The sequence below is a fragment of the Dromiciops gliroides genome, chromosome 1, assembly GCF_019393635.1.
Source record: "Dromiciops gliroides isolate mDroGli1 chromosome 1, mDroGli1.pri, whole genome shotgun sequence".
Classification (NCBI taxonomy): domain Eukaryota; kingdom Metazoa; phylum Chordata; class Mammalia; order Microbiotheria; family Microbiotheriidae; genus Dromiciops; species Dromiciops gliroides.
The window spans coordinates 737,538,070-737,558,252 of NC_057861.1; the positions used below are offsets into that span (position 1 = coordinate 737,538,070).

General features: G+C 40.6%; 1 protein-coding gene across 2 annotated transcripts in view; it reads right to left on the reverse strand.

The window, feature by feature from the left end:
* The window catches only part of PTPRG (protein tyrosine phosphatase receptor type G), an 848,612-nt gene that overhangs the window by 55,037 nt on the left and 773,392 nt on the right, over positions 1 to 20,183 (reverse strand). For both annotated transcript variants that reach the window (XM_044004271.1, XM_044004263.1), the window contains one exon: positions 2,797 to 2,888. In XM_044004271.1, coding sequence (XP_043860206.1) covers positions 2,797 to 2,888 — 92 coding nt within the window. The remainder of the gene's footprint in view (positions 1 to 2,796; positions 2,889 to 20,183) is intronic.

A 20,183-nucleotide genomic window follows, 5' to 3' on the forward strand; every position in this document is an offset into this window, starting at 1 on the left:
GAACTAAATCACTTTTAACACCACACACATTCACCATCCGCATGAATACAAAATGTTTGACTTACACCGTTTTCTTTGTGCCTTGAATAGGTGCCGCCTTTGGTTAGCGTCTGGCGGCTGGCAATAAATAATTTAAACCCTTCCACTTCTCCCAGAAAGTAAGTGAACCTCGATTGGCTGAAAGAGAATAGTCCAATTTTCTACCCCACCTTTTTATTTCATTCTGCTGAAGCAGGGAGAGAAGAACTAGGTTCAAATGCCACTTCTGACAATTCCTATCCGTGTGACCTGAGCCCAGTGGCTTAACCCCTCTACCTCTCCAGTCTCATATTCTCATCTGTGAAATGAGGGGGTGGATGGTCTCTCGCATCTGTTACAGCCCCAAATCTGTGATCCTAGCATCTATTTATCCTGCCTAACTGCAAGATTTTTGGGAGGAATCTCTAGTTCTAAATCTATGATGTCATGGTTATAGTTTTTTTTTTTTTAAATGGTTGTGATTCACTTAATATCACCTAGAAACAATGCTGCCTTTGTGACTACTATTGAGTATACCAGATTTTCCTTTAAGGATGCTCATGTATAAAGATCCTTGTTTTTCATCTTACTCTCTAGAAAAGCCACCTGCAGAGTGTTTATAGTTTTCTAAAGCTCAGTTGTATCCACTGACTCATTAAGCCTATCCTGAGAGAGAGGCAGGGCAGCTGTGAGTGTTCCCATTTTCCGGATAAGGAAACCGAGAAGCAGCTTTGTCTCCTCAAGTGACTTGGCCAAGATCACGTAGCTAGTTAGCGCCAAGGCAGGGAGGATGGGGGACCTTGCATTCCAGTCTCTCAAAGTCAAGCTTCTTCTTTTCAGAAGAGGGCAATCTGTTTAACAGCTCATTTACACCCTGTCACTGGTGCACTGGCATTGACTCAAAAGCTGACAGGGGACTTGATGCTACCCTCCACCTTGTTTTCAACCTCTCAGTATCTATCATGGCCAGAAGCCTGTGTCTTCACTTGGAAGAGACGCGCTCCTTCCTCTTGGTGCTCATGGAAGAAGGGATACACGCAGGAACATGCTTCACTCAAAATGCAAGAGCCGATCTGGGGATGTCTACTCAAGGTTGAGATTTGGATGGAGGCAGAAAAATGAGTTTCCATCCTGTTCCTTTTTTTTTTTTCCTATTCAACTGGGGCCCTTAATTCTTCAGTCCATGGAGGCTGGGCTAAAGAGCCAGGAACCTGGGTGCCAGTGCTGGACCTGGCCCTTCCTTGGCATATGGCTCTAGGTGAATCACTTAGCCTGTGAAGAGCCTCCATGTACTCATCTATACAACAGGGATGAGACGTGTTCAAACCCAGATTCTGTCTGACACCGTTGTTGTGTGACTCTGGGCAAATCAAATAACATCTCTGAGCCTCAGTTTCCTCACCAATAAACAAAGGGTTGGGATAAATGACTTACAAGGTCCATTCTACCTCTAAATCTGTGATTGTATGACCCCCCCCCCCAACCTCATAATGCCCAACACTCAAGGGAATATACTTTAAGAACACCAAAGCATTATGTTAACAGCAGTTATTATTATTAATCAGATCATCAGAGAAAGAACTTAAGAGAAAATGTAACCCTCTTTTCCTTTGCAGAAGTGAGGTATTATGGGAGTGGAATCTGGCATGTAATGTCAGGCACAGCTGGTTTGGCAAAAAGGGTCCTTCTTGGCCTGGCAGAGTAGAGAGAGAGAGCCAGCTTCAAAGCCAGGAAGGTCTGGGTTCAAGTTCTCCCTTAGACACGTGGTGACTGTGACCCTGGCCAAGTAACCTAACTCTAGACAGCCCTCTAAGATTACAAGTTGCTGGGAAGATGCTGACCTACGTTGGTGGATGAATTTTCCTCACCTGGAATTCCCTATAGCAACAAAATCCTAGGTCCAGGTCCCTATCCCATATAATTATTCTTGGTAATAAGGGATGCCTTCATGGGCAGGAGAGGGCAGGGGATCTGTTTGGCAATTAAGGTAATGTAAAAATGAAAGAGAGTAATAAGACAGTTTTTTAAAATGAAGAAACCATGTTGTGAAAAGGATATTATTTTAAATTCTTATGATTATACTAATGGGAAGAAGGGGAGGAGTATTTGGAAATTAGGGTGATGTAAAAACAAAAAATATTAATAAAATAATATAAAAGTTTTAAAAACTAAAGAAATAATTTAATTTGTGAAAAAGGATGTTATTTTGAATTCTTAAAATAATAAAACTAGTTCACATTTATATAGTGCTTTCAGATTTGCCAAGTCTTTCATATATGCTCTCATTTGATTCTTACAAATAGCCCTAGGAGGTGGAAGCAGATATTATTCCTCTCTTGCGATTGAAAATAGCTGAAGTTCACAGTGGTTCAGTAATTTAACCATATGTTTCCAGGAAGTCCTGAATTAAAATCGGGACTCAGGCACCAGTTGTGTGATCCTGAGTAAGTCACTTACCTTCCTCTGCCTCAGTTTCTATACCAGCAAAATGGGCACCTACTTCTCAGAGTTTTGAGGATTAAGAGATATTTGTAAAGTACATTTCAAACCTTAAAGTATTATGTACATTCTACTTATAATTTTATAGAGAGCAAATATGTATCCTAAAGATAGATAAATATCATATTCAAAAATAAATTTATTTTAAATGACTGATAAAGTTGGAGTTTTCTCAAAATCAACCTGAAGTAAACAAAACAATACAAAATGAACCCCATCCCTCAACCTCCAAACAAAGGTCAATTTCCTGGGAAGCTCAGGTCTGGTTCTGAAACCTACCTCAAAGTCTTCGGAGAATCCATGCTGGTTATTAGAATAGAGCTCACTGATATGTTTAACAAATTGCTTGACAGGAATGGCTTCCATGTCATCTGTAGAAAGGAGAAGACATTCAAAGTCACACACTACTACTTCAACAGCACACAATCCCATGCATCAGGGCCACATTTTTAAAGAAAGCGATTTCACTCAATTCAATTCCACCAACATTTATTGTATGCTTACACTGTTATACTTTATAATTTCCCTGCCAAATTTAAATAGGGTCTGGTTGTGTTAGCCAGAGCAGATGCCCCTATTCTAAGTCTTATCTAATGGATCTGGGAGGCCTCTTGGAGCTCCTCACTTCCTACAAGGTTCTTTGGCACAATAATAAACCTACTGCTCCGGAGTCAGAAGCCCTGGCTTCATACCTCACTACTTCTGCTTACTTCCTGTATAACCTTGAGCAAACTACTTCCCTTCTCTCTTAGAAATTACTTGGTATCATTTTGTGTAAATTTTGTTGTTTAATTTGATGTGCATGTTTCGGTTTCTCCCCAATAGAATGTAAGCTTCTTCAGTTTTCTCATCTGTAAAATGAGGGAGTAGTACTAGGGTCTCCTTTGGGAAGCCTTTCTCCTAATTCTAAGTGCCATTTCCCTTTTCAAACTGCCCCATATTGACTTAGTTGTGCATAACTTCTATCCTGAAGCTCTCTGAAGATTGGACTGTTTCCTTCTGCTTTTCTATCCCGAGGATGTAATAGGTATGTAATATATGCCTGTTGTATTTAATCAGATCTGAAAAGAAAGGGAGAACCAAACGAATTCCTTCTTTTTTCAGTCATTCAAGGCATTTTCCTCTGTTAAACCACCATACCACACTCTGAAATGAAAAAGGACCTTACTAGGGACATTTCTTTGCTGACATTTCCTCTAGCCCAGACATGACATTTGATTAGGTCCTCTAATGTAAACTTCCCTTCTGCAGGGGTCACCTTTGAGTATGGAGCAATTACATCCCGCTTCCAATCTTTGAAGCTGAAGCTGTTTTGTACCCACTCGCAGACACATGGCATTGTACCAGTTGGCTTCTGAGGCCAAAAAAAATTGCTCAAAATTTCTGATTGAGGCAGCTGTGCCCGTAGGATGCCAAACAACCAGTCTGACTGAAGTAGCTGGATCTTTTGGAGTCGTCAGGACCTGGGAGTGGGTTCTAGAAGATCATACAACCCAATCCACAATCCCTTGCCTCGTTCTGAAGGGCCAGTCGTGGGCTGAACAGTTTTCATTCGGCTATTGTACCTGTTTTATGTAAAACGTGGATTTATCTAATCTCATCTGGCACTGTAGGCACCACCGAAAAGCCCACTGCTCACCACCGGAACCCCGCAATTTCCTCCCTCCTCCCCCAATATTTCTTTTTTAAAAATATTCTATCGGATTTTGAAGATAAACAGCAGACATGACATTTACTTTATTCAGAGTGAAAGATCTTTGGCAAACGAACAAACATCTAAACTGTCACAGATGCTTTTCTTAGCAAAGGGTATGAAGAGATGTATGTGTAAATGAGGTCCTACTTTGGCAAGAATTTTCTAGATCCAGGCCTGACAATCTGATTTCTCTGCATTCGGTGACAGTTACCATTGACTATGTCATTACTACTCCACTTTCATTCGAGAGAGCAAAGCTCTGGGGCGGCTTTTTGCATCTATTGACATTTTCAAACTGGAATCATTCTTAAGGGGAAAAGCACTTGTCTCTTTCTACTTCGTTCAAGGAAGGCAACAGTATGGGTTTGATCCAAGTGGTTATCGGAAATGGGATTTGATCAAATGGGGAGTGCAAAACACTTGGATGAGAAAGTAAAAAACTTAATCATTTAGGAAATCTGCCGAAAGATGAACTTCCTAAAATCACTTACGAGCCTTTTCCGAATTTGAGGCAGGCACTTAGATACACTAAAAATCAGAGATGCCCACGAAATCCCAGAATTCCATTTTAGAATGGACAGGATACGACATGCAGTAACAGAATAAGCTGAACTAAAATGTTCCCCTCAAAAGATTTAGCATGGTGTAGGATGGAAGGAAATTTCTAAAACAGCCCCATCAGTTCCTATAAGAGATATTCAAAGTAGACAAGAGGTATGAAGAGATAGTAAGTGGTCAAGATAAGGGCTCAAGCAGAGGACAAGAAAGGGTCAACTGGGAGAAAATCTGTGGAATATTTCAGGATGATCAAAGAGTTATTGGAATTCCTTCCCTCTTCAATTTCCCCTCCTAAGGTTCCTACCTTTCTCCAAAGCTTAGCTCAATTGGCACCTCCTACAGCAAGTCTATCTTGCTCCCCCCAGTTGATGGTCTCTTCTCTCTCACAATTCCTTGGTATAATTTTGTGTATATTTTGTATTTAACTTTATGTTTATGTTTTGGTTTCCCTGCAATAGAATGTAAGCTTCTTGAAGTCAGGAACTGACTTCATTGTTTTGCTATCCCCACTACCTAGTACAGTACCTGATACATAATAAATAGGTGCTTAAACGTGCCTGTTTTTATTTTATTTTTTAAAAAATCATCAAGCATTTATTTTTTTCTACCTCCCATCTCCCCCACTGGGAAAAAAGAGAAAAAACCCCCAAACATAACAAATATAAATAGCTAAGCAACTCAAATTCCCTTATTGGCCATGTCCAGAAGTGTATATCTCATTATTCATATTTACTTCTTCAGCAGAGTAAAGAATCTTGAAGAAAAAAAGAAAAGCAACCAAGCAAATAAACAAACAAAACCAACCTGGAAGGAAATCCAACATGTCAAAAAGTATTAACTTGGTAAACATTTAACTGCAATCTGCAGGCTTTTGTTATCTACTAGGTGTTTTCTTCCCTATCTGCTTAAGAAGTGGAGGAGACATTATTGCTGCCAGGAGGGGAACTGAGCAATTCAATAATTTAATAGGTTTTCTGGGGAAGTTCATTACTAACACTACATGTTCCTATTATGATAGCCCAGAATCCAGGTTTTTCAGTGAATTCTGAGACAAAATGCAGGTTTAGGGTCTAGAGTTTAGAGAAGAAAGAAATCATCCATTTTATGAATTATTTATTAAGAAAGAACATAATATAAGTTTTAGGAGCTACTTATTTTATCAAGAATCTTTTCTGGGTCACAGCGCATTCTATAGAATCAGACCCTCCGTTACAAAGGACCTCAGAGGCAATCTAACCTGCATGGGCACCTCCCTCTACAGTTTCCAAGTCATCCAAGCTGCTACTTGGAAATATCTATTGATAGAAAACTCATTCTAGATTCCACCTTTGGACAATTATGTTAAGAAGGTTTATCTTACATGGAGCTGAAATTTGCCTCTGTAACTTTCACCTATTAATTTTCATTTTGACTCCTGGGATAAAAAACCAAAACAAGACCCAAGTCTATCCCCTTCTCCTGTACCCCTGGGCTTTGGGCTACTAAAGAAAGCTGCTGTGTCTCCCTCAATACTTCTCACCAGGTGAAACTTCCTCACTTCCTTCTCCGGATCCGTGTATGGTTTCTGGTTCCCTCCTAATCCCTGGTTACTTTCATTTGGATGCTCTAGAGCTTGTCAATATCCTTCTGAAAATGTGGTGCCCAGACCTGAAGCCAACACCCATATGGGGCACAAGCTATAACTTCTCTCATCTGGCATGTCGCAAAGGAATGCAGCCTAAAATGGTAGCAGCTTTTTATGGATGCCTTTTCACACTTCTGACTTATGTCTGATAAGGTCTCAACGTCCACTAAAGTCTTTCTCACATGTTGGGTGGCTCCATACAACCCCTTATTTACTGATGCAAGTGTTTTTTGGACCCAAGTTAAAAAAAATTTTTTTTTGAAGAAACACTAGTGGAAAATATAGACAAAAGCTGATAAAGTTGATACACTTACAATCTGTGATTCAAGAAAAATTATCAGTGATGGTCAACTCACCAACCCAAAGGCAAATATCCCCAGACATCCATCTGTCGGCTACCTTTATCTATGGTTACACAAGCTTTCCAGCTTACACACAGCTTCCCCAACAATCTTCCTAAAACCCAGGTCTGACCACGTCACTCCCTTAGAAGATTCACTGACTCTCTGTTGCCCCTAGGACAAGATACAATTTCCTTAGCTTGGCATTTAGGGACCACCAAAGACTGGCTCCAGGTCACCTTTCTCAACTTTCTTGAGATTTCTTTCAATTTAAAGATGTTATGTTCTAGCCAACAGGCTCATGGTTAGTTCCTTGCATTCAGTATTTGATCTCCTGCTTGGTATTTTTGTACAAGGTCCTTTCACCTCTGCTTCTTAGAATCTTGACCTTCCTCAATGGCTTAGTTGATTCCTAGGAGAAGCATTTCCTCCTCCTTCTAGTCAATAGTCTCTCCTCCTTCTCAAATTACTTGGTTATTTCTTTCTTTGTATTCTCTGTTGTATTCTCTCTGTATAATGTGAGCACCTTGATGCCAGGGAGTATTTAGCTTTTCTGTTGGGTCCAGAACAGTGCTTTCTACATCATTTTCATTGCTATTGTTGTTCAGCTGAGTCCCACTCTTCATGACCCCATTTGGAGTTTTCTTGACAAAGATACTGGAGCGCTTTACCATTTCCTTCTCTAGTTCATGTTACAGATGAGGAAACTGAGGCAGAGAGGGTTAAGTGACTTGCCCAGGGTTACACAGTTAGTAAGTGTCTGAGGCCAGGTTGGAACTCAGGAAGATGAGTCTTCCTCATTCCAGGCCTGGCACTATATCTAACAGCACTGCCTAGCTGTCCTTTCTATGTAATAGGAACTTAATATCAATGCCAATGGAACTGAATTAGATTCTCATCTCCCTGCTTACCTTTGTCTGGATGCTCTACAGCTTGTTAATATCCTTCTTAAAATGTGTTGCTCGGTTGGCCATTCTGATCAACTTAGTGCTAGGAAACATGAACAGAAATGCCTGTCCTCCTGCTACTGAGATTTGTTAAATAGAATGACCTAGTTTTATAAAATTACATTTTTATCAAAGAAAGACTAAAGTGTACGCCTTCCAGGAATCCCAGAAGCCAACAATGAGATAGCATATCGCAGTTATAATAAACTGTCTAAAAAAAGTCTATTGACTAATATCACTCATCAGACTATTCTGTATTCCTGCTTTCAATCAAAGCCAGTGAAATTCAGAAGCTGTTCCTTTGTTTTTAGCCTCTGGAAAGATGACTGAAGTCTGATGACTAATTAGTTCAATAGTTATTCTTGTATTTTTTAAAAAAGAAGACAGAAATAAAGTGGTAAAATTCTTGTAACTTATCAGTATTACAAGTAAGAAAAAAGGTCAGGTGGCTAACGTTAAATTATATGTTAGCTTTTCATTTGGTAAATTATGGGGCTATAAGTAATCTTCCCTTGGAATCTTTTTTTTTTCTTTTGAGCAGTTCAAACACATTCTTTAAGGCCTCTAATTTAAGGATATAGTTTTGGGCCTGTATCCTAAGATAGGTTTTTATACCATACATGAGATCACAAGCTCAAGGTCTAACCTCCTATCCAGGTGTCCTGTACAGAAGGCAATGGGAAATGAGTTGGGCTCATCCCCATTCCCCATTTCCTCCCCACCCCAGAACCTTAGACTCTACCAGCTAGACAGAGGACTTTGAGTTTGCCCAGACAAAGGACCAGTAGAGGACTCTCCCTCTTGCCCATCTCATTGCTAGCTCCCTCTATGTATTGCCTGCCACACTTGGAATGTGGCAGGAACTTCCTTGCTTGCTTATATCTGTATCTTCAGAGTCTGGCTCATAACAAATGCTCTGTTTATCTATTCCTGATATGGCTGGGGGAAGAACTTGTTTTATATTATCTGGCAGTGACTGTTGGATATGTCTAATGGATCTAATCCTCTCTGGAGAATCCGTGGCCCGATGAATATTCATTTAATTGCCGACTGGACACTCAGCCCTGGTCTAGGTGATCTAGGAAAAGGCATATCCTTTAATCCCTGCCTTTAAGGAATTTACAATTTGAATAGGAGAGATGAGATTAACCCACTTCAAGCAGCAATAAGACAAAACCAAATGAAGTGCTAAATTGTGTGTTACAGACATTAAACTCTGGCCAATGAAGGCTGGAGTGCTCCCAGAAGCCTTCGTGGATCTGGGTCTTGAAGGATGGGTAGGTCTCAGATGGAGTTGGGGACAAGGCAAGAGTTTTCTGGCGAGGAGAGTGACATGAGCCATTACATGGATGATGATTCTGGCCTATTCACAAGGTAGTAACAAGACTGTCCAGATTCTGAGGCAGGTCACCCATTAGGAAGTGAATCATCCAATCCAGAAATGTCATAGAAGACTGTACTCCTGACTCTGTGGGCTTTCTCTAGAATGCTTCTGAAACTCTGGAAACTCATTCTACCTCTGGACTGCACACATTGGAAATACCTCTGGGCACTGTGGCCTCACTGATTAATTGGTTCTCCCGAGAACCTCCATTTCAACGGATGGATGCCCAGGCCTGCCATTTTTCATTACTCTGTAGACTATACTCCTGATTGCAGATTTTCTCTACTGTTCCCTGGAAAGGGGTACCTTCATCTTTTCTCCACCCCCTCCCCCTTTTTGATTCCTTATGTGTTGTCTGTCCCGATTAGAATGTGAGCTCCTTGAGGGCAGAGATTCTCTTTCTGCTTTTACTTGTATTTCCAGTGGCTGGCACAGAGGTAGGACATAATGGTAGGTCATAAGATTGAAAAGGATGGAAGAAGTGAGAAGTGCCAAGGACTCTAGTAGTTGTGTATTGAATACTGGGAGGGGGAGGGCAATCAGGGCACTTATGATATAGTTAGAAGGAGGGAGTCACTGAAGCTTTGGGCAGAAAAATCCATGAGATAGCAAGTATTCTTAAGGCACTCAGTAATATAGAGGGTGTCCTGGAGTGGAGAAAAGACTGGAGGAAGGATAGTGTGAAGAGAGAGCTGACAGAGAGGTGAAAGAGAGAATAGAGATGAAGCAAAAGGATTTGGTGAATGACCAGATGATGGAGGATGGGGAGAGGAATAACTGAGATTGCAAGCACACAAACAGGTGAACAGAGAAAGGTGGTATCGTTGACAGGTAAAGGGAATCTGGGAAGAGCTGATTTAGCAGGAACAATATTGAGTTTGGTTCCTATGACCATGGTGAGATGAGATACCAGCAAAATAACCATATGGGAAAGTCCACTATGCAGTTGGAAACTAGACACTCAAGAGTAAATGAGCTCGAGATTGGAGAGAGAGATTTAGAAGTCATCAGGACAGTTGATCACATGGGGTCACAGTTCTAGAATTGAAAAGGATTTCAAGTGCTATTTAATCTAAACCTCTCATTTATAGATCTAGAAACTGAGCCTTAGGGAGATAGTCAGTTAGCCAGCAACCATTTATTATGTACTATGTAAAAGACATTGGGTGACATGCTAAAAATATAAAGAAAGGCAAAGACAATCTCTACCTACATTTTAAAGAGGGAGATAAGCAAATAACCAGGGACATTCAAGATGTATTTAGAGTAAATGGATGGTAATCTCAGAGGGAAAGTCATTAGCAGCTGCTGGGGATGGAGGAAGCCATTGATTGCCTGTGTCCCACAGGTAGTAAAGTAAAAGAGGCCATGAGAGGAAGAGGATGAAGAGAAAGAAAGGCAGAAGGCTAGGAGCTGTGCTTTAAGGAAGCCCCTTAGTTGCAGGAGGCAAGAGAAGGAAAAGAAATTAGTAAAGAAGGCAGAGGAGTGGTTTTAGAGAGAGGAGAAGCCAGTGGGTACAGTGTCCTGGAAGCCAAGAGCAGAGAGAGTTTTAAGGATGTGGCCAACTGTTTTCCAGTGGACGAGAAGGGGTGTTTGGGTTCTATAACAAGAATGGTATCCATGATTTTAGCTTTTATTGAGTTAGAGGGAATAAAACAGACTGTAGATATCCAGGGACTGTTTTTATTTCATTTTGGTATCCCATGTGCTTTGTATCCCTAGTATGGTGCTTAGTATATAGTCAGTGCTTAATAAGTGCTTATTGAAGTGAATATTTCACCAAAACTCCAATGTAGCCCAAATACTTTTAATAAGCCCAAGCTTCTTCCTAAGATAAAGATCTCCCTTTTAAACACTGATATCCAATGTGCTATCCGATGCTTACATTGTTATAGTTCAGAATCTTGGTTTTCCAGTGAATTCAGAGACATGACTGAGGTTTAAGATTTGGAAGAAGAAAAATTATGTCGTTTTAGTGTCATGGAATATTAAGAGTCTTCAAAGGATGCCTAGAAGGACAATAGAAAACCCCATGATGTAAGAGCATGCTGCAAGACATTACAAATAAGGATCAGAGACTCAAAGAGGCAACAGAGTCCAACTCCCTCATTTCACAGGTGGCCAGACTGAGGCATGGAGAGGCTAAATGACTCACTCAGCGAATAAGTGTCTGAGGCAGGATTTGAACTGGAGTCTCCCTTAATACAAGCCCCACAGCCTGGCCACTGTTCCACCTAGATGCCTTCAGTTACACAGAGGAGGTATAAAAGATGTCATTGGGAAGATGAGCAGCTGAAAAAAAAATGGGGTTTGTCATATAGTGAAGGAAGAAGGAGATGTGGAGAGAGGAGAGAGAAGAGAGAGGAAGAGGAAGAAGAGATGGAGAGAGAGAGAGAGAGAGAGAGAGAGAGAGAGAGAGAGAGAGAGAGAGAGAGAGAGAAAGGAAGGATAGATGGATAACCCATGTGCTAACCAAGAGAAAAGGAACAAGATTCCCAATACATTGAGTGGACTCCTCACTGGCAGATTGATAGGATAGCTCAGACGACGTTCATCAGGCACGGATGGATTGTGATGTGGATAAAGCATGCTCATCAGTGAATGAGATCACAGGAGGGACAAATTACATGGAAGGTTTCTAGGTTGCCAAAAGAATGATACTAATGGGCTAGGACTGCATTTTAAGTTTAAGGTATCACCACCAGTAGTCATTTAATAAATATTTGTTAAATGGATGAAGGAAAGAAGGATGAATAAGTCTTAATTAATCAATGAGAGCTTATTCAGCACCTCCTATGTCACAGGCATGAGGCAGTGAGGTTGCTCAGTGGTTAGAGTGTCAGGGAAGACCTGAGTTCAAATGAGGCCTCAGACACTTATTGGTTGTGTGACCCTTGGCAAGTCACTTAACCTCTATTTGCTTTAATCCTCTGGAGAAGGAAATGGCAATGCGCTCTGCTTTGCCAAAAAAACCCCATAATGGGGTCATGAAGAGTCAGACACTACTGGTCTACCGAACAACAACAGCACATCACAACTGCTGTGCTGGGGATGTTAGGCTGTTAACGAAGCAATCCCTTCCTTCTAGTAGCTCACTGTCTAGTGAGAGTCACATCGACATGGTGTCCACTTCCTAGTTATTGGATGAAATATGATTTCATAAACATGTGCTGACATTTGTCTTTATTAACATTTCTTGAGAGCCAGTTTCCTTAGGCAGAAGGCCAAGTACCATGATCATAAAATGACCAGTTTAAAAAAAAAAAAAAGCTTTATTTATGTCAAGAAAGAGCACGGGGGTGGGGGGGGTGGGGGAGGCGGACAGAGATGAATGCCACCACCCCCATCATCCCAGGTCACAAGTTTCAGACACTCTGTAGGATGCATTTCTAAATCTGAGCCTTCTTTCCCTTTTCTGTTTGGCCAACGGTTTTTCCCAGAGGTCCTACTCCTGCCTACGGAGGCCTGAATTAATTTCTGCTTTGCAGTGTCAGAGCACAAAATCATAAGGCTGGGAAAAAGGACTGGTATAAGAAACTCTTGGGGGATGAAACCGTCCACTGGTGCAGGTCAGTCCCTTCTCTGCAACCAAAAGCCTTTGACAGTCGTTTGAAGCCCCAAGAGGTTAAGGGACTGGCTCGGGGTCACACAGCCAGGACCTGGCAGACGCAGGATTGAACACAGGTTCCCCTGCCTTCAAGCTCCGCTCCCTCTCCACAATGCTGTAGAATCATACAGAAGGGGGAATCATCATAGAAACATCTGGAGGGAATTAAGCCTCAAAGCTGAGAGATCGAGAGGGGGCAAAAATCCAAATCCTTCTGTGAAACATAACAGGTTCAGGAGGAAGAAACAATGCCTGGTATTCACACACACACACACACACACACACACACACACACACACACACACACACACACACGGACAAGAGACACATACCAAGTTTCTCTCTTGTCTCTGTGATTTCTCCACCTATGGATTTATCAGAGAAAACTCACCAATTACCTGGTGGGTTTCTAATCTCATCATTATTCTGAAGGCACTTGGCCTTTGCCTCATTGAACAACCCAGAGACTGCGTTCTGTCCAATTTACACCTTGTTGTTCAACACCATACGCAGAAAGGGCGCATCAGCCACAATGAATGCACATTTTTCTACTTCCTGCCCTGAAGATGGCTACTGATGGGTCCTTTCCTCCTTGACCCATCTATCTGCTGGCTGCCAGACCCTTGTCTTGCTTTAGATCCCAGTGAATTTTTGTTTTTCTTCAATTGTTTTTCAGTTGTGTCTGATTCTTCATGGGCCCAATTGGGGTTTTCTTGGTAGAGATACTGGTGCGGTTTGCCATGTCCTTCTCCAGTTCATTTTACATATGAGGCAATTGAGGCAAACAGGGTTAAGTGACTCACCTAGGGTCACACATCTGTATCTGAACTCATAATGATGAGTCTTCTTGACTCCAGGCCCAGTGCTCTATCCACTGGGCTACCTAGTTGTCCTTCCCCAGTGAATAGCGGGGTTTAAGCTTAGGATGGCAGAATCTGAATCCTCTGAACCAGGATCCAACTCATTCTAAAAACACAAAAAAGACCCCAGTGTGTGGAGGCAAGCTAGGTGGTGTAGTGGATAAAACACTGGGAAAACTGAGTTCAAATTTGGCCAAAGATGCTTACTAATTGTGTGACCCTGGGGAAACCCTGTTTGCCTCAGTTTCCTCATCTGTTAAAGGGCGATAATAATAGCATCTACATTGAAAAATTGTTGCGAGGATCAAATGAGATAATAATTGTAAAGTACTCAGTGCAGTGCTTGGTATATAATAAGTGCTATATAAATGTTATTTATTATGATGATGATAATTATTACTAAATATAGGGTTAAACAACCCCTTTACATCTCAAAAAAGTCTCATGGGCTTCATGGTGTCATTAAAAGTACAATCCAGTAAGGGATGTCACCAATGAGAGGCTCCAGGGTGTAGTAGATGGGGAGCTGGGTTTGGTGTCAGGAAGAGGCAAGTTCAAGTCCTGCCCCTGACACATACTGACTGTATGACCCTAGGCATGCTACTCACGCTCAGAGTGCCCCAGGTAGTTCTAACATTGAAAGCTGCAGAGCAGGTGCAAAACTGCATTAATCGTGGGTGTTTTCTCTCTGAAGGCTGATAAAACCATAGGTCTGCTACCCTCCCAAAATGAGTCAACAGAAAAGGTTAAATTATGTCTAGCAATTGTCATAACTGTCATTTCTTTCTTTCTTTTCTTTTTTTTTTTTTAGTGAGGCAATTGGGGTTAAGTGACTTGCCCAGGGTCACACAGCTAGTAAGTGTTAAGTGTCTCAGGCCAGATTTGAACTCAGGTCTTCCTGAATCTAGGGCCAGTGCGCCACCTAGCTGCCCCCATAACTGTCATTTCTATGGTGTTTTAAACATGTCTGTGGTGCTTTAAATGTTTGCAAGGCATTTTTAATATATTACCAATAAATCAAAAAGCATTAAAGTACCCACTCTGTGCCAAGCAGTGGGATGGACAGGTGTGAAGAATACAACCTCATAGCATGACTGGATTCTATCAATAGAGTTGGAAGTCACTTTGAGGGTCATTGAGTCCAATTCTCTCATTTTACAGATGAAGAAACTGAATCTTTGAAAGATGAAATGACTTTCCCATGGTCACTTGGAGGCAGGATTCAAACCCGGTAGGAATTGTACCACCAATGACATTTTTGGTATCAGAGCCATGGAAGGAAGACCAAAAGTTCAGAGGAAAGGGGGCAGAAGTGGATAAAGTACCGGCCCTAGATTCAGGAGGACTTGAGTTCAAATCCAGCCTCAGACACTTGACACTTACTAGCTGTGTGACCCTGGGCAAGTCACTTAACCCTCATTGCCCCACCAAAAAAAAAAAAGTTCAGAGGAAGGCTTATCTCTACTTAGCATGCTCTAGACATGTAGGGAAGACCTGGGTTCGAATCTCACTTCTGATACTTAGTAGCTTTCTGATCATGCTAAGTTGATTAGCCTCTTGGGGTTCCAATTTCTTCATCTTGGGGGGGGGTGGACTCCATAATTTCTAGTGTCTCTTCTAGTTCTAAAAGTGGAAGCCTATAAATCTGGATGAGTCACTTTTCCTTCTTGATTCTGTCTTTTCATAAGGATGGAAACAGGTTCACTATGCATCTTACAGGGTGGTGGCAAGGTTCAAATGAGATACCAAATGTCAAAAGCATGTGCTCTGCAAGAGTGAGTATTATCATGACAGTTTAGAACTCTAAGGGAGGAGTGGGGCATGAGAGCCAGAAACATTTCATTTACACCTGTCCTTTCACAGCAAACTATCCCATCAAACTAAGGGAACTCCAGTGGCCCAGGTGGCCTTCCTTCTATAAATGGTCTTCTCCCTTACCCCAGTTCTGGGTGACCTCCCCCCAAAAAAGACTTTGGCAAAGTTTGCACCCAAGCCAGTCTAGGGGAGCCAAATAGATCTAACTGCTGATAGTGCCATTGGAATCTGGAGTCAGGAAGACCCGAGTTTGAATGCCGCTTTAGATACTTAATAGCTATGCAATACAGGATAGGTCATATAATGCCTCCCAGCCTCAGTTTCCTCAGATGTAAAATGGCAATGGTAATAGTACCTATCAGGGGCAGCTAGGTGGAGCAGTAGATAAAACACCGGCCCTGTATTCAGGAGGATCTTAGTTCAAATCTGGTCTCAGACACTTGACACTCACTAGTTGTGTGACCCTGGGCAAGTCACTTAACCCTCATTTTCACACACACACACACACACACACAAAAGTACCTATCTCACAAGGTTGTTGTGAGGATCAAATGAGGTAGTATTTATAAAGCGCTTTGAAAATTGCAAAGCACTTTATAAACACTAGTTGTTATGATTGTTATATTAGGCCAAAAATTATGCTTCAGGAAAAATTCACAGATAGGGAACAGGAAGAGGAGGCAGAGCTAGTGAAGCATGTAGAAAAACAGTTGCAGAGGGAGAGGGGAGGGAAAAGAACACATCAATAACTCCTCAATAATAAATGGCCTAAAATGTTTGGCAAACTACACATTGGGAAGACTTGTTTTCTGGATGCCCCTTCCCATCTAGTAGTAGTTGAGAAAGAAATTTCAAAGCTCTGCCAAGATTGAACACTATTTTTGTGTCTAAGAAAGAAACCTAATCAAAGTTTCTTATCAATCTGAAATGAGTATGTACCATCAAGGAAGCCATTAGCACGCCCGTTAGGTGACAGAAGGTAGATTCTCTTCAACCCAACTCACACAATACAGGGAAGAACACAAAGACTCAGATATTTTATTTCTCACCATAAAAAATCTCTTTTCATTTATGACACAATAAAGTCAGTAAAGAATGGGCCTGGCGATTGTCAAAAGACCAATGAGTCTCCCCTAGGGATCATCTCTGTATGAATAAAATATGCCAGCCAGGTTGGTTAAATCCCAAGGGTTCAAAACTGCACATTTTCGATCCCTCCCCAGCTTGGCACCCTACTAAAGGCAGTGACCTTCAAACTGTCAAGATGCATTTTAACTGCTGAATGCCCAAGAAGCAGGAGAGAAAGTTCCAGTTGATTTGTGGCCCATCGGTGAACAGCTAAAATTTTCTTAGAACCATTTTTATTGGGAAATTAACTTTTCATCTTTTTTAGAAGGAAGTCATTTCTAGGAACACTTGATATTGTGACAAGGGAGCTGGGGCCTTTTTTTTTTTTTTAAACATGGTCTACACTTTTAGGGCCAGAACAATTTTATGACAGATTTCTGAATGGGACTCGTTTCTGATTTAAAAAGAGAGAGAGAATGTTATATGACAGATGTCTTCATAAAAAATTTATACACTGAAAATATCAAAGAATGTTCCTAACATGAACATTATTTGTGGATCTCTACATAATAATATATAATGTGTTTATATACATGAATATATGTACATAAATATGTAACACCCAAATATGTGCATGGATATATGGATATATATATATATATATGTATTATATATGTCTATAGGAGCAGTGAGAGAGAAAAAGAGAGACAGTGAGAGAAAGACAGAGGAATAGTATGGTCCTGGTCTTAGAGTGAGGAAGACCTGTCCCTGACATATACTGGCTTGCTGACCTTATATGTATTGACTTTCACAATGCCCCAGGAAATTCTGTAAGCCAACATCCCAGACAGTGATTTATCTCCATTCGTGGAAGTACTTTCTATACCAGTAGTTCCCCACCCACACAAAATCATAGGTCCAGAATCAGAACAAAGGATGGAGGTGACACTTGAATAAAGACACAATGAATTTTTTTCAAGTGACCTTAAAAATCTACCCTGGGTTACCTAACTCTGACATTAGATAAATGTGTAATTCTAAAGGACTAGAAATCTAAAGATGTATGCATCTTAATTCAAATGGAGGGGAAGCACACCTGGGAAGGATATCTGAAGTTACCGTCTTGTATTATTTCTTGTCTTATCCCCAGAAAATAACAGAGTGGATGTCACGAAGTAAGCCTTAATTAATTAATTAATTAATTTGTTTGTTCATTTATTTATTTAGCTTATTGACTGTTAAGAGACACTAGCTATCTGGAAGGATAAACTCTACTATGAAAAGGCTATCCCCAAATTTTAGGCCTCCTTCATAAGAATCTACAAAACTCAACTCGATGGCCGATTAAATTAAATCTACGACAGTCTATAAAATTCAGCATAATTGATCGGTTCACATTTATTATTTGATCCTTCCAGAGTACAACTCATTGTTTATAGATTCCAACTACAATAGGGCCTGATGTACCACAGCTGATACTGTATTAGTTTGTTTTAAAGGCATTTAAAAAAAAAAAACATCTTGGGGCAGCGAGGTGGTACAGTGGATAAAGCACCGGCCCTGGATTCAGGAAGACCTGAGTTCAAATCCGACCTCAGACACTTGACACTTACTAGCCGTGTGACCCTGGGCAAGTCACTTAACCCCCATGGCTTCACCAAAAAAAACAAAAAAGCCATCTTGCCTACATGGGCCACATTATCTTTTACTTCATGAGAATGGGTAGATTGAAGTGTCCTCTCTCAAAAAGAAGGAAGATAATAAAGATGAGTAGAATTGTGGGTAGCAACATTGTTTTTGATACAAGAGAAATGAGCAGTGGAAAAATGCTGAGGAGCCAAGGATTGATCTTACCAGGGAATGACAATCAGTCAATAAGCATTTATGATGTGCCAGGCACTATGCTGGGCACTAAGGACAGAAATCCCCCAAACAAAAACTCCCCTTTTTCTCAGATGGCATCATCTTGGGATGACTTTGCCAGTTTTTTTGCCCTTATTTAGATTTTCTTCATTTTAGTAAGGGGCTGTTAAGAATATGGCATCCAGAACTAAATACAAAACCCTTAATGGGATCTGAACAGGGCAGAGGACAGCAGGATAACTGTGATAAATGCTATTATCAGAAGAATAAAAGACCATAAACAAGATCCCATCATCTGACTTTTTAAGGAAATTTAGATGTTCTGAATTTCTAGTGCTGGTGTCTTCTGATGCCAGAAAGATCATTTAATGTGAATCTTTTCTCAAAAATTTCCTAGTCAAGGGTCAATGGGGAGTTTATTTACATAACTGCGCCTGTGTTGAGTTGACTCAGTAGCCATAAATTTGAATTTAGATAAATTAGGGAATCACAAGTCATTACAAAGGGATTCACCACAGGGTTCTTTTTAAATAGCAAACCCCCAATGCGACATTTAAAATTCCATTCACAAAAATGATTGAGAATCCTTGTCAGGGACACAGCTGCTACTATGCAAAATGAGGTGTATCTATGGATCGATTTTAGATTTATGGCCCAATCCTCTGGTTTTATACATGAGCAATCTGAGGCCCTGAGTTGGAAGTGACTTGTCTAAAGTCACAGAGCTTATTGATGGAAGACTTGGAACTAGAACCAACGTCCAGTGTTTCTTCTGTGTAAAACATTCCTTGTGAATGATTGGGAGGGATTTAGGCTTAATGGGGGGGTGGGGGGTGGAAAGTATATTTAAGGGCATCTATCAACACTAAGCCTTATTCCACAAATGTAGGTTAAGTATGATAAAAAATAAATGATACACATTTTAAAATAGTTTTCCATGGACTAGGAAGGATTTGTTGATGAGGTTTCAAAAACTATTGATGATAATTATTGATAATGAAAATTAGTAATAATGAAAATGATTGTTGATGAAAAGGGTGTCAAAACTTATTTTTTGAGTATACACTTAACACCTTACAAAGAAGAGGCAGCTAAATGACTATGTGCAAGTCACCTAACCTCTAAGTTTTGATTTTCACATTTGTAAATGGGAATAATACTACTTTTAAATCTTTGAAAATCTTAATATGCCTGATAAATGTCTGGGCCAGACTAGGAAGATCAAACTCAATCTAGTCAAGCTGCAGGCAATGTCTGTGATGTTTATTACTTATGTGACCTCAGAGAAGTCACTTGCACCTCAGTTTTCCTATCTGTAAAGTGAGGGAATAGGACTGGATATATCTAGGGCCACTTCCAGCTCCTACTGGGTTATTTTTCTGATCTTATTTAATTCCTACAACAACCTGAAAAGTATATAAGATAGTCCTTATCTCCATTTTGCAGATGATTGCCCAAGGTCATATGCCTAGTAAGTCACAGCTGGAGGACCCACATCTTCTGATTCCTTCTCTAATGGTGGAAATAAAATAAAAAGAATCAGATACTGCTTCTATATTTAACTTTAAAAAAATATTTCAACTCAATAGAAGCATGACCGGCAGTTATGGCAGAAGAATCATAAATATTAAGGAATATATTCCAGGGAAGGGGATCTTCATTACAGAAAGATATCCCAGTGGAATAAATATTTACCTCCATATCTCTCTGGATAAGATTTTCACTGTGTGTTTTCTCTCAGTTGTCATAAAAGGGAGGGGTTTCTCCCAGTCAGTTTGAAGGGCCAGGTTAATTACAGGGATAACATGGGAAGGAAAATCCAGGAACAAAAGCCAAACCCTGTCTACATGGATGTTGTTTAACAGCTAACAAAATGACCAAAGGGTATTGTGGTTAGTGACAA